At 56.8% G+C, this 12,761-nt stretch overlaps 2 protein-coding genes across 7 annotated transcripts in view; one reads left to right on the top strand and one right to left on the bottom strand.

The window, feature by feature from the left end:
* Positions 1–2,576: 2,576 nt before the first annotated feature.
* TMEM218 (transmembrane protein 218) lies at positions 2,577–4,323 on the bottom strand. 3 transcript variants are annotated; one of them, XM_085209156.1, is made up of 4 exons: positions 4,009–4,323; positions 3,814–3,916; positions 3,601–3,734; positions 3,019–3,149 (listed from the first exon to the last, which is right to left on the bottom strand). In XM_085209156.1, the coding sequence occupies exons 1-3, from the start codon at positions 4,311–4,313 to the stop codon at positions 3,603–3,605; spliced, it is 540 nt and encodes a 179-aa protein (XP_085065282.1). In that variant the 5' UTR covers positions 4,314–4,323; the 3' UTR covers positions 3,019–3,149; positions 3,601–3,602. The 3 variants fall into 3 exon arrangements, with proteins under 3 accessions (XP_085065280.1, XP_085065281.1, XP_085065282.1); XM_085209154.1 differs by lacking the exon at positions 3,601–3,734 and having other exon boundaries at positions 2,577–3,191; XM_085209155.1 differs by lacking the exon at positions 3,601–3,734 and having other exon boundaries at positions 2,577–3,149; positions 4,009–4,303.
* Positions 4,324–10,578: 6,255 nt separating this feature from the next.
* The window catches only part of PKNOX2 (PBX/knotted 1 homeobox 2), a 64,756-nt gene continuing 62,573 nt past the window's right edge, over positions 10,579–12,761 (top strand). For all 4 annotated transcript variants that reach the window (XM_085209219.1, XM_085209217.1, XM_085209220.1 and 1 more), the window contains exons 1-2: positions 10,579–10,705; positions 12,573–12,693. The gene's annotated coding sequence lies outside the window, so the exon portion shown is untranslated. The remainder of the gene's footprint in view (positions 10,706–12,572; positions 12,694–12,761) is intronic.

The raw sequence follows: 12,761 nt of genomic DNA, 5'->3' as shown, positions 1-12,761 counted from the left end.
TGTGCTGCCCACGTCTGCCTGGGCGCTGCGAGCTCCCCTGCTGCGGGCTCACCCTGCCCTGCACGCAGTGCTTCGGGACGTCAGGCCATCACCGGTGCACTGCAGCAGCAGCAGCGCCATCCCTTCCCTGTCGGCGCCACTCCCTGGGCCGCAGTGCAGACGCTGCTCCTCGTCGCTCCGTTCACCCTGTTTTACCCCGCTGTACCGCTCAGCATCGAGAACGGGAGACGAGTCCTGATGAGCAGATCAGCACGTGTGCTCTCCTCGCTTCAGTGCAGGAGGCTGATGGCCTTCGTTAGCCATCCCCTTATTAGAGGAGTGGAGCAGGAGGGCCAGCTAATTAGCGTGATGCCAGCTGTGCAGCCAGCTGTGCGCTTGGGGGGGCTCAGTATGAGAGGTGTCATGGAGTGGGGCAGGTGGATCCAGGCCCAAAGAGAACGCATCTGGGCCCCGTGTTTTATTATGTGCTGATTTCATTACCGGAGAGGAAAAGAGGGGAGAAAAGAAGAAAAACAAGGCCCTGTGGGGCAATGGAGCAGCATGTGGTGTGACCCTGCGCAGCCATGGATGGATCTGGAAAGTGATGGCCACTGCTGTGCACCCAGCAAACTGGGCAGGAAAGAGTGGAGAAGTGATGGGGCACACAGAGAGAAGCAAATTCCCATTTGCCAGCACAGTATCAGCAAGATGGGCTGAGAACAGTTAGAATCACGGAGAATATCCTGAGTTGAAGGATCACTGAGTCCAACTCTGAGTTGTCTGGGTACATGTGAGACTGACCTTAGCCTTAATTGCAATAGGAGGATGGGGAAGGCTGAAATACACACCTAAAGCAAAAATCCCACAGATGTGACACACACACACGGGCTTATTGCAAAACCAAAGGCTTTTTTCATTTCTTCCTTTTTTTTTTTCCACCTTCTGCCCTTTGTTGCCTCAGCTCACAGTTTTTCCAGGATGAACTGAAGCCGTGCTCTGCTGCAGCTGGGTTTGGAAAATGTGAGCAGCCCTGGCTGCGGTGCTGGGAGCACCAGAGCCCAACGCCAGGAGTCACACATCTCACCAGGACTTTAGAGACCAACGGGAGGGCTGCATCCCTGATCCATCACAGCACCCGTGCACTAAAAAGCTCATGCTCCTCTACTTGGGAAAAACCGTGATTTTAGGGCACACAAAGCTGTGAGGGGCAGCACCGAATTCCCCGCTAGCAGCCGTCCCTGTGTGCTCATCCATCCGTGACCCTGCAGTGCTGCTCTCTGAGCCGTGCCAGGAAGGGCCGTGCTGCCTTTGGAGCAATGCTGGCTCTGCAGAGGTGAGGAGGTGGTTCGGGCACGGGCCGTAATTACCCGCGCAAGGAGCAGCCGGCGGGCGCTGAAGGGCTTTTTAATTAGCAGCCAAAGGCAAAGCGGGACTCAACAGCGGGAAGCTGAAGTCAGCAAAGTCAAGGTGGAAATCAGAGGCCAGTTCTGTGCCAGAGAGAGTAATTAAACGCCAGCAGAGCGCAGCACGAGGCATGAGGAATTGCCGTCACTCACAGACCTTAAATCAGGAGCAGGAGATTCTCCTGTGCTGGGCACCAGAATCCCAGGGGCCGAGCAGCCCCACTCCTTCCTAATGAGCGGGCAGAGGTTGGTACAGAGAGGGCTGTCGTCCCAGCAGCCCACAAGCAGCTTTCAGCCCACTGCTGCCATTGCCAGCAGTCCTGGTGTGGGGGTTCTCTTGCTGGGATTTAGCACGATCCTCCCGGGTGGGATGTGGATCATCTGCAGGAGGAGAGCTGGCAGCAGGAAAATATTGGGTGATGACATCTCCCTGAATCCCAGCATCTGACCAGCAACAGAGGATCATAGAATTGTAAGGGATGGAAAAGACCACTACAATGATTATTTTTGGTTCGGGTGGGAGACAGCAGCAAAAGCTTGGAAAGCAGCTCTGGCTCAGTGACTCCTCGACGCGCTCCTTCCTTCCCCAAAAATAAACAGGAACTGTCTGGAAAGGCCCTGTGTGAGGGGAGCAGAGCTGCAGTGCTGCACTCAGCACGAATAACACTGCAGAGCACCCATGGCCATCGGAGCACCCCCAGAGGGGGCACAGGGCAAGGATGGGGTCTGTCTTAATGGTCCCCCCGAGTGCCCCCCAGGAGGAGCCAAATGATCAATTGTAGTTACAGAGCAGTGACTAACGGGAGCATAAAGCAAACATTTGGGGTGTATTTCCAGGGAGAAGCCTCACGCTTCTGCTTTTAGGGCTTTTTTTTAGCGCTTCAGCTGCTTTGCCACAGCTTCCCTATTTGTGAGACGAGATGCCAGCAGTGAGGCTTTGGGAACTGCTCACTGCAGTCACTGTTATTAAGATGAAGAATCAAATACAAATTCTGTTTCAGGCTCAACTTCAGAATCTCCCAGAGAGCCAATGCTGGTGTTGCATAACTGGGAGCAGAGCACAGGGAGCATCCCAACCCCCCCACACCTGGAAAGGACAAAACTCCCAAAAAGCATAGAAAGGGCAGCTTTCACTAACATCAAAATGCTGCAAAACTCCTATTCGTGGAAAACAGATAAAGACTGGGCCAGGGCTTCCTCCAAAAGTTTTATTAATGTTAAAAAAGAATTAAAAAACCCAACAATTTGTGAAAATTGATTCAGTAAAAATCAACGCCCCAACTCGTTCACCCGGTTTACTGCCACGAAAAGGGGATCCACTTCTCGAGGACTTTCCCTCAGTGCTGCTGAAATAAAACAAAGTGAAGAAACCACCCCCCCTCCGTTCCCTTGAACAATAAAAAAGGACAAAAAGAGGAGATAAAGTATTAACTCAAACCAACCGAGGCCTCAGGCTGAGCCTGAGACAGGTGGGCTCAGAGGGATAACAGAATCGGCTGGAAGAGGCCCCTCGGATCACTGAGCCAACCAACCAGTCGGTGCTCCGTCTCCCCCCGTCCCATTCCCGCTGACGGGCAGAAGGGGATCCACGAGGCCGCCGAAATCCCTGCAGAACGGCTCCGTGGCACAGCCTCACCTCCAGCAGCGCAGCGCCTTGGCGTGTATCGGCTCCAGGAGGTGCAGCCCCAGCAGCAGCACGCAGCCCAGCAGCAGCAGGGCCATGAAGGCCAGCAGCACCAGGCGGCCCACCAGGAAGGTGTCCACGATCTGAGGGCAGAACACACCGTTACAGCCTGCGTCCCTTTGTGGCTGGGAGAGAAAAGGGAGAGCGTTACACTGGGAAACGTCTGGGGTCCCACTACATCATCCTGGGTCACAAAATCTTCAGGCGCAAAAAAAAAAGATTCAAAAGAAGGCAAGAAGGCTGCTTCCAGCATCAGCCTCTCGTTCCGGGCTGCCCCAGGGCTGCGTGCCCCCGGCTCCATTGAGCTGAAGGCACTGGCACACACAGCCCCAGGGTGCGGCAGTGAGGGTCTCCTGTGGATGCCGCGGTGGCTCCTTCCGCGCGTTTCACTTTTTAATTAGCCAATTAGCAGGGCTTCATTGCAAAGCGCCCAGGTCATGCATTATGTATAGACGGGGGAAGTCCCGCCCGCCTGGGGGACCAAGAACACAAGCCGGCCATCGGGGCCGGCCGACGGGAACAGAGCTGCCCTGCCTTTACGCGAGCGGGTTTCGCACGTGGCAGAAAGAAGAAACCACAAGGATTCGTGGCGCGGATCGGCATCGGGAGCGACGGCTGATGTACGTCAGTACGGAAGGAAACGCGCCTTCAAGCGGGGCGCGGGGAGCCTGGAGAGAGCGAGGCGGGAGGAACGGGCGGGGAAAATCGGAGGGAACCGCTCGGAAGGGCGGAGGGGCGGGAGCTCACCTGGGGGCCCGCGGGCGGCCCCGCACCGCCGTCCTCCCGCGGGTACAGCAGCAGCGCGGCGCTCAGCAGCGCGGCGCACAGCGGCACGAGCAGCGCGGCCAGCCTGCGAGCGGAGCGGAGCGGAGCGAGGCCTCAGCGGCACCGCGCGACCGCCGCGCGACCGCCCGCAGCCCCGCCGCGCGCCGCCCCCCTCACCGCGCGGTCCCGGCGGCGCGTGCGAGCAGCAGGCAGAGCAGCAGCGCCAGCGCCCACAGCCCCGCCAGCAGCAGCGCGCCCGGCCCCGCGCCCAGCGCCGCTCCCGCCATGCCTCCGCGTCTTCTGCCCGGCAACCGCGCCGCTTCCGCCCGACCGGCGCCGCCCGCCGCGCGCTCCGCGCTCCCCATTGGCTGAAGGGAGGGGGGCGGCCTCGAGCCTCCCCGGCCGCCGGGGCTGCCGCGCGCCGTGCCGCCGCGGGCGTTGCTGAGTTCCGTTCGGTGCCGCTGAAGCCGCGCCCGCGGCATCCCGTGATGCTCACCGCCCCCACCGCAGAGCGTGCGGCCGTGGGTGGCTTCGTCCCGTGATCGGCTGGGCGGAAGCCTACGTGCGGTGCCACGGGCGGTGCTTCACCGAGCGCTGCTTGATCGCGGTTTATTTCTGCTGCTCCTTCCTTGAGCCCCCGCAACCAAATAAAGTAAAAGGCAAAACGGAAAAAGAATCGAAGAGGAGCAAAAGCAAATTGTGAATTGCAAAAGATGGGGAAGCAGCGAAAATGGAGGATCTCCACGGGTGAAACTTTGTGGGTGTTGTGCGCAGGGCCGGGTCTGGGCGGCACTCACGGGTTGCACGGAGCGGCAGTGATCACAGCAAGGAGCGCAGCTGGGTCACGGCAGCGCTCACTGCACAGCTGTGCCGCAGGGCTGTGAGGGGGTCAGTGCGGCCAGGTGGGCGCTGCTGGTCCGACAAAGCCGGGAGACAAAGGCAACAAACCGTCCTCACCGTGATTGCTGTCATCGGCAATGAATTGTTAATAATGACTGTTGAATTATTATACGAATGCTTTTATTATTGTTAATTTGTGACCAAATGGCCCATCTGCAGACTGGGGGAGGAGGTGGTTTTGGTGGATTTTTGGGAGATGGAGAGGTGACCCCGCCGGGCAGCTGGGGCTGGACAAACGGAACGATGCGATTTCCCAGCACTGAGGCTGATGAGGCGCTGGCCCAGCAGGACGCGGAGCTCAGCTTTTTCCAGGGGCCGCAGGGCAGGGCGGGTTGGATCAAAGCTCGTTTGGAAATGGATTGTCTGAGGTCCAGGGCAGGGTTGGGCCGAGGGGTCTCTTCTGGGGCAACACTGCACCGCTGTGATGGGCAGCACCATGCTGTGTCCTGCACTGCGCTCGAGGTGCCAACCCAAGGCAAAACGGAATAGCTATGAAACAAGGAAAACAAGAAAGCCTCCCCTGGCTGGACCAGCATGGTTTGGTGCTACTTTCTGCCCCAGAACGTGGATTTCATGGTGGTGCCTGCTGGAAATCCACATCCCTCCATCCCAGTGCACTGGGCTCCTGACTCCAAAGATGAAAATGGGGTGAGGTCCAGCAGCAGGGAGCTGCGAGAGGTCGGACAAAGCAGCCGCGTGGTTCCCTCAGCACAGCAGGGCGGGCAGAGCAGAGCAGAGGAGCTGATCCAGAGCTCCTTGCACCACTGTAAAGCCTGCAGTGTTACAGCTGACTGTGGGCTGCTTATCAAATATTAGGAGCAGGCGCTGATGCAGGTCTATCCTACCCCTGATTTAAAGACGGCTGAATTGCTAAATATTTTTATTAGCAGCAAATTTGCGGCTTGCTGGAACTAATTTCACGCCCAGTAGATATGGAGCTTAAGCTGGGGATGGCGTTAAATTGCTCTCTGGCACGGGTGTGTAAGCCCTTTGGGGATGCTGCTGGATGGGAGCAGGTGCCAGGATCCTTTTGGGGCATCATTTTGGGGTGGCATCTCTGGGGCTCACCTACACAGCGGGAAATATGTCTGTAAAATGCAAAAGTCTCGTAGGCGTGGCTTTGCTTTTGGAGGGGCTAAGCTTGCTGCAAGCACAGAGGGAGCAGGGAACAAGGCTGGGAAGATGCTCCTTGTGTTTAGGGGTGCGTTTGGCATATTTGTGATATCTGGGGCATTGCAAGCGACAGCATCCTGTGGTTCTTCGCCACATCTGGAAAAGGCTTTTCCACTGCACTGCTGCTGATGTGGGTTGGACGTGGAGATGCTCCGCTCATTGCGCAGATGGGGAAGGCGGGCTGCGGGCGGCACTGGGCTGGGTGCAGCTGGGACGGGTGCAGGGCGATGGGCACCGGCGCCGTGGGCTCTGCTTACAGCCATAAATACCCGTGGCTGTGATGAGGGCTGTTCGATCCCTGCCCGCATCTCCCCGGCGTCACGCACAGATCAGCCAGGGGATGAGCTGCCCTTTTCCAAAGGGAATCACTAATGAAAGAAAGTTAAAATAATATAGGAGAGTTCATAATGGCTCCGGTGGGGATACGGCTCTCTCTCACAGGAACCCATTTCGTATTATCTTTCTCCTGCTCATGGCGGAAATCAATTTTAATAGCGGTGACAGGAAATGAGGATGTAAGACTTCAAATAGAACAAATCCTGCAACGCTCAGAAATAATAAAATGGGATATGAAGTCACTTTTTAAATAAAAAACTTGATCTTGTCAGGAGAAAATGTGCCTAAAAGCACCCAAACGTGCTGGGTTTGGGGGACAGAAGTGGTTCTCACCGTTGGGTGAAATTTCCCCCATGATCAGCACACGGTCCGAAGCTGAACACGTACTGCTTTCTGGGATCTTTTTTTCCAGTTAGACCTCATCTGAAGGTGAAGGGGAGAAAAGAAAACTGGAGTGGGGCAGTGCTTCAGTGCCACTACTGGCTGTGCAAACCCCAGCCTCCATCTGGAAGACACCATTGACTGTAACTGAACTCTTTACTAGCTGTTATTGTTTTATTTATTCATTGTTACCGTTCTTTTATCAATTATCATTGATTTGGTTATCAGTCCTGGTGTTCCGTTTCTATCGTAGCCCGCTGCCATTTTTTAACCCAGGGAAATCTCGAGGGTTTGGGGAGCCTCCCAAACCAGGATGGGCTTCTGCAGACACGCCATTCCCTAAAGCACGTCGCGAGGTGTCCGCGTGGCCTTTTCCCATTGAATAAGAATAGGAACGTGGTCACTGCTTCCATCGTTGCTCCAAGACCTTTTCCAGCAACGTGTGACACTGCAGAGCCATTCGATGGAACTCCCAACACTTAACTTTAAGTGGCTCATCATCATTAGATCTTTTGGTATTCCTCGTAATGGCGTTAATCACGGGCCACTCATTAGATTTTAATGTGGCTGTAATATGTTCATCCATTGTCATTCAAGTGCAATTTGGCTCACTGGAAGGGCTGAGCGGTGTCACTGGGGTTTGATGGCAACACCTTGCGTTCCCCTGCCTTGTCAGCCAACAGCCAGGCACTTTTTGGTCTTCAGAAATTAAATTGTGGGGCTTTCAGTGCCTTTGGGTTTGTATCAGCGCACGCTGGGGACGTCTGAGCTGACAGCTCACAGCTTTGTCCCATCACGCATGGGCAGCCCTGGGTTGGGGTCACACCTCTTGGGGACATCCCAGGGCATTCCTGCTCCTCTCCAACCTGATTCTATTACTGATTGATGGAGGGGGGGAAAAAAAAAGGAAAGAAAAACAGTCAGAAAGAGAAGGGAAGCAAGTCCTTTCTGCCACACTGGGTGTCCATGACCCATACAAAACCCCATGTTGGCATCCCCACGTTCTCCAAGCACATCCTTTTATGTCAGCCCTGTGGTTTGGGCTGGGATCTGGAGGAAACACTTCAGTTTTCCCAGGTCCATCTGTGAGTCTCTGGGCTGACTCCAGCAGACGCATTATGAGGCGTTTGGGTGGTAGATGGGATGCTTTTGGGGAACTTGGGCAGAAAATTAGAAGTTGGCTCATCAAATGGCCTCCTGTAATTGCAGCTCAAAGCCCCAGTTGCAGCGGGGGCTGTTAAAAGCAGAACTGAATCTTTGCAAACTTTCATGGGTATAATTTCAGGAGAGATCAAAAAAATGACACTAACATCGGGATGTAAAGCTACTCAAAATTCAAACTTTATAGTCCATCTGTCTCTTTGCTTCAGGGAGCCTGTATTAAATTTATTGCTAAATAAAACAAATAAGCCTAGCAAAAATCGGCACTGAAATCTGCATACCCAGATGAGAATTAGCACACGTCTCTTGCTATGATGGCTGATTCTCAATTTGCATCGTTAAGGAGTTGTGACCAGAGCTGCATCTCCTGTGTCCCCGTGGGCTGGGGGAGCCCCCAGCACGGCCGAACCCAAAACACTGCAGTTTGAGCCCAAATCCACCGGGCTGCAGCAGCACGGAGCGCGGATGGGAACGGCGGCTGGGAGACCCCGAAGGAGCAGCAAGACTTTATTACGGCTGGAAATTAAACATTTAAAAGCAGCAAGTTGGCAGTGGGGATTTTCTAATAAAAGCCATCTCGCCTGCCATTTACCCAGCACTTCCATCCAAAAGGATCCCGGCTCGGCAAGGTGTCATTAACCCCTGCCATCCCTCCTCCTGGTGCCTATGGATTATTGATAAAGCCTTCGTTATATCCCCCCTGCACTTACCTGGCAGGGGCTGTTGGGTCTGTGGGCTGTTTTGAGGATGTGCGGAACGCACCGTGCCTTGTTTGTTTTCCAGCAGCAAACAGCATTGCTGCGTTGCTGCCATGAACATTTTGGGTTTGCTCTCCTCTTGTTCCCAGGAAGGTCGTGTGCTGGGATAAAGATAACACTGTTGAGGGGAGTGGTGTTCTGAGCAGTGGTTATCTGGTGGTGTACCGCAATGGAGGGAATAACAGAATGAAGCACGGTTGAAAAAGAGATAAAAGCTGGAGGATCCCTTCGTTTCAGCTTCGTGCCATAATCAGTTCTGCCCGTGTTCCTGTGATGCTGAGGTTGCATTGGTGGATGACTCTCAAAACTCAGTGGGATTCGGGCAAGGCGTGGGAAAGCACGTGAGCCCTAACTGAGCATCCCAAATATCCAGCGCCAGCTCAGCACTCAGAGCTGGAGGGCATGCAGGGGGCCGGGAGCAGCCAGCAGTCCTCAGCGTGGTTCGTCGGGCTCCTTGGAGCCATCCTGGGTGGGTTTGGGTCGGCCACTGGGGCTGAGCTGTGTCCTCTGCCCAACACCACACCTCACCCGGGCTCATCATCCACCCTCTCGCTGTTTTAACATCTACTGCTTAATAATTTACCCTCTCCTCCCTTATACATACTGCAGGGGATTTCAGCATCTCCCATCACACCCCATCGTGGCGTGCATCAGGAAATCCAACACCAGCCCGGGAGAACTGAATTATTTATGGCAGAGTGGTCAAACGACAGAGAGTGAAGCGCCAGGCCGGGTGTAATTTCGTGTCTCCTGCAGCCAGTTATGTAAAAATGTAAATATTACAAGTTATCTGTGTCACTGCTCTTGCCAAATGTTTAATATTTTAGTAAAGTTGCTCTGAGTACTCTTGCCACTTCACAGAAGGAACTCGGTGTGCTCTTGAATAAGTGCTAATTAGTTTGCTCTAATTTACAACTTCAAGTGCACAAAACACAGCCTTGGTGTGGGTGCCTGGTGCAAAGTCCCTATTTTTCCAAAAGGGTTTAATTTTAGGGAGGTTTCCATGTCCTGATGTGGGATGGGGAGTTTTGAGCAACGGTCGGGGGTCGGATTCCCTTTGCAGCATGGCCCTATGGAGGAGGAGGTGTATTTCATATCTAAGTGGGTGCACTTGATATCAAATCTGGGTGCATTTGATACAAAGCTGATGGAAATTTGCGAGGAGGAGAAAAGAGTGAAGTGAGAGCCAATGCTGCCCTCAGCTGTGGGATGGGCGCATCCATCCCACCCCACCCCACCCCACCCCACCCCACCCCACCCCATCCCATTCCACCCCACCCCGTTCAGCCCCACACCCCAGCACCCCCCCCGGCCCTGTGTGGAGCTGAGCACAGCTTTATGGCTGCTCTGCTGGGCGCTGCCCGTGCAATAGCAGTGATGTGGGATGAGCGTCCCAGCCCTGATTTGTGCTCCAAACCCGAAACAACACGAAATCCCCAGAAGTCACTGCCCCGAGTCTTACGGGCTCTGTGGGGTGCAGTCAAAATACATGGAAATATATGGAAAAACAAATTTCAGTGCATTTCTCCCCTTTCGTTTTTTTGTGAAGGAGAGCCGGGCGGATAGCCTGCATGACTTTTGATCTTTTCGTGCTACTTAGCAAAGGGGACAGGCAACACCTCGCCCACATTCCTCAGCCAAGAGGTGCTGGGGGCGCCGGCTGCATTTTTTTTAGCAAGAAGCCAAATTTCAGGAGTTTATTTCCAGGAGCGCGGAAACAAAAAGGGAGCGGCTGGAAGGCGGCCGTCAACCAGCGCCCATCGCCGCCGACGTCCGCACTCGATCCCTGCGCTCCCACTGCCCCCAGCGCCCATTGTTCCAGGTTTCCGCACCGCTTCCAACGACTCCCGGCGCCCTCAGCAACTCCCAGTGCAGCCACGACTGCGATCCGCGCCCAGCAGCGCCCAGCAGCAGCGGCCCGACGCGACCCGGCCGGCGGCGCAGCGCGGTGAGCAACGGCACCAAGGGCGCGTGGCGCGGCGCGCGCCGCTCCGGGGCCGTGGGCGGGAGGCGGGCGGGGCTGCGCGCGGCGGTGGGCGGGGCTGCGCGCGGCGGTGGGCGGGGCTGCGCGCGGCGGTGGGCGGGGCTCTGCGCGGCGGGGCCGGGCGGGCGGCAGCGGCGGCGCGCTGTCAGGCCGGTGCCGGTGTGATGAAGATTGGCGGCAGGTAGGCGCTGTCACTCAGCGGCGGGGCCGCCGCGCGGGGGCGGGCGGAGCCGAGCGGACAAAGCGGCCCCGGGCGCCGGGGCACGTGCGGCGGGCGGCGGCGGGCGGCTCCTCCGCGCCCTCCTCCCGTCGGCGCTCCGGTGCGGGAAGTAACTTGGCGTTCCGCTGCGGCGCCCGCGGCGTCGTTCCTCTCCGCCTCTCCCGGTGCGCGGCTCCCGGCGGCGGTGCATAGCGGCGGGGGACCGGAATGTGACCCCCCCCGCTCCCCCCCTTTCCCTTCCCCCTTCCCCGGTCATTGCAGCGCTGTGCGGCCGCGCGCTGCTCTCCGGCCGCGTGCGGTGCTCGCGGCGATGGGGCCGTTCCCCGGGGAGCCGCGGTGCGCTCCGGCTCGGCGCGGTTCTTCCCGGCGGTTGCAACCCTGGGGGGCCTCGTAATCCCTCCGGCGGTTCGTGCGCCCCGGCCCGGCCCGTCGCAGCCCCCCAGCCTCGTGCAATGCGCCCCGGCTGCTCGCGGTCCCCGCAGCCCGCCGCGATCTTCCCCCGGCCCGTTGCGATCCCCCGCGGGGGGCTGCGTTGCGCCCCATCCCGTTGCGATGCGCTCCGGCTGCATGCGGTTGCCCTGGCCCGTTGCAGTCCCCGGTTCTTTGCAGCGCATCCCGGCAGCCTGCAGCCCCCTCGGCCCGTTGCAGTGCAGCCCGGCTGCTTGCGATACCCAGCGATGCACCCAGCTGCATGCAGCCCCCCAGTTCCTTGCAGTCTCCTCCCTGCCCGCTGCAGTGCATCCAGCAGCCTGCAGTCCCCCAAAGCCATTTCAATCCTGGCCCATTGCAGTGCCCCCCAGTCACTTGCAGTTCCTCTGACCCAGTGCAGACTGCTTTTGCCATGCACTCAGCAGCCTGTAGCCCCCCGGTCCTTTGCAGTGCATCCTTGCTGCTTGCAACCCCCCTCCCACCCATCCTGTTCAAATGCACTCCAGCTGCATGCAGGCACCTCGACCCATTGGAATTCCCCCTGGTCCATCGCAACCCCTCAGCTCTTTGCAACACACCCCGGCTGCTTGCCATCTCCCAAACCCGTTGCAATCCCTCCATCCCATTGCAGTGCACCCTTAGGGTAACACAGGGCTGGGGAGCACCACCCCAAAGTACCCACCCTGCTCAGTGCCAGCACCCCGGCCAACCACCAGCCCAGGGCTGAAAGGCTGAAACACGCCGTTTTCGCATCTTCTTGCCCCCCTGCACGCCTGCTCCCTTCCCCAAGGTTTGTGTCTCTGCTCTTTGTTTGGATATTGGCCCCGTAACAGATGTCTGGGATGCAGACTGGAGCTCCCAGCCCCTTTTGGGGTTTTTATCATTTATTTTCCTCGCTTCATTGAAACTTTCCTTGCTGTATTTTCCCAAGTTTGGGGTTTTATTTCTCAGCCCCTTTTTAAAGAAAACACAAAAATCCCCATTTTGGAAATGTTTTTGGGCTGACTGAGGCACAAAACCTAAGTAATGCCCATAGGAGGGGCACATTCCAGCCCGTTGGGGTGGGTGGAGTGAGGCATGGGGATTCCCCCCATTTTCCTCCCACCCTCTATTTACTGAACTCCTCCTGCTGAGGTTTCCCTTATTATTAGGGGCAAAAGTTAATTGACCACATCTAATTGTGGGTGGGGGGAGCACCAGTGCAGGCAGCGGCGAGGGACGGACCCCGCATTTCTCTGCTGTTGCACCCAAACCACATTTTAATTCAGATTTTAATTTTCGGTCACACTTCAGTCCACGTTTCAGCATTAATATCCGCATTTCTATTGCAGTATTTCTAGCTTAGAAGCTCCAGCTCTGACCAAACGTCCTCACTTTGCAGTTTTTTTTGCTTTCCCAGGGAACTTTCTGATGGCTGAGCAGTCCCTGCCCGCCGCCCGCCTGCAGCTCCCATCCCAACCCCAGGAGATCTGCAGGAATTCAGCGTCCGTCCCCCAGCCGCGGCCGATGCGCAGGTGTAGGTGAGCAGAGCGCAGTGCAGCGCCGTGGGGTTGGCTTCCCCCAGGATTTTCCTACGACTCTGTGGCTG

Source organism: Meleagris gallopavo, chromosome 26 (genome assembly GCF_905368555.1).
Source record: "Meleagris gallopavo chromosome 26, MGAL_WU_HG_1.1, whole genome shotgun sequence".
Classification (NCBI taxonomy): Eukaryota; Metazoa; Chordata; class Aves; order Galliformes; family Phasianidae; genus Meleagris; species Meleagris gallopavo.
The sequence above is the reverse complement of the archived record's forward strand: the minus strand, read 5'-3'. Positions and strand labels throughout refer to the sequence as shown.

Excerpts from the sequence above, each read along its gene's own strand:
- TMEM218 (XM_085209154.1), bottom strand. The coding sequence starts at position 4,313 with ATGCCGCGGGCGCGGCTTCAGCGGCACCGAACGGAACTCAGCAACGCC. Across the intron at positions 3,917-4,008 it reads CGCGCCGCCGGGACCGCGCG|GCTGGCCGCGCTGCTCGTGC; the intron begins GTGAGGGGGGCG and ends CTCCGCTCGCAG. Across the intron at positions 3,192-3,813 it reads GGCCGCCCGCGGGCCCCCAG|CCACAAAGGGACGCAGGCTG; the intron begins GTGAGCTCCCGC and ends TTTCTCTCCCAG.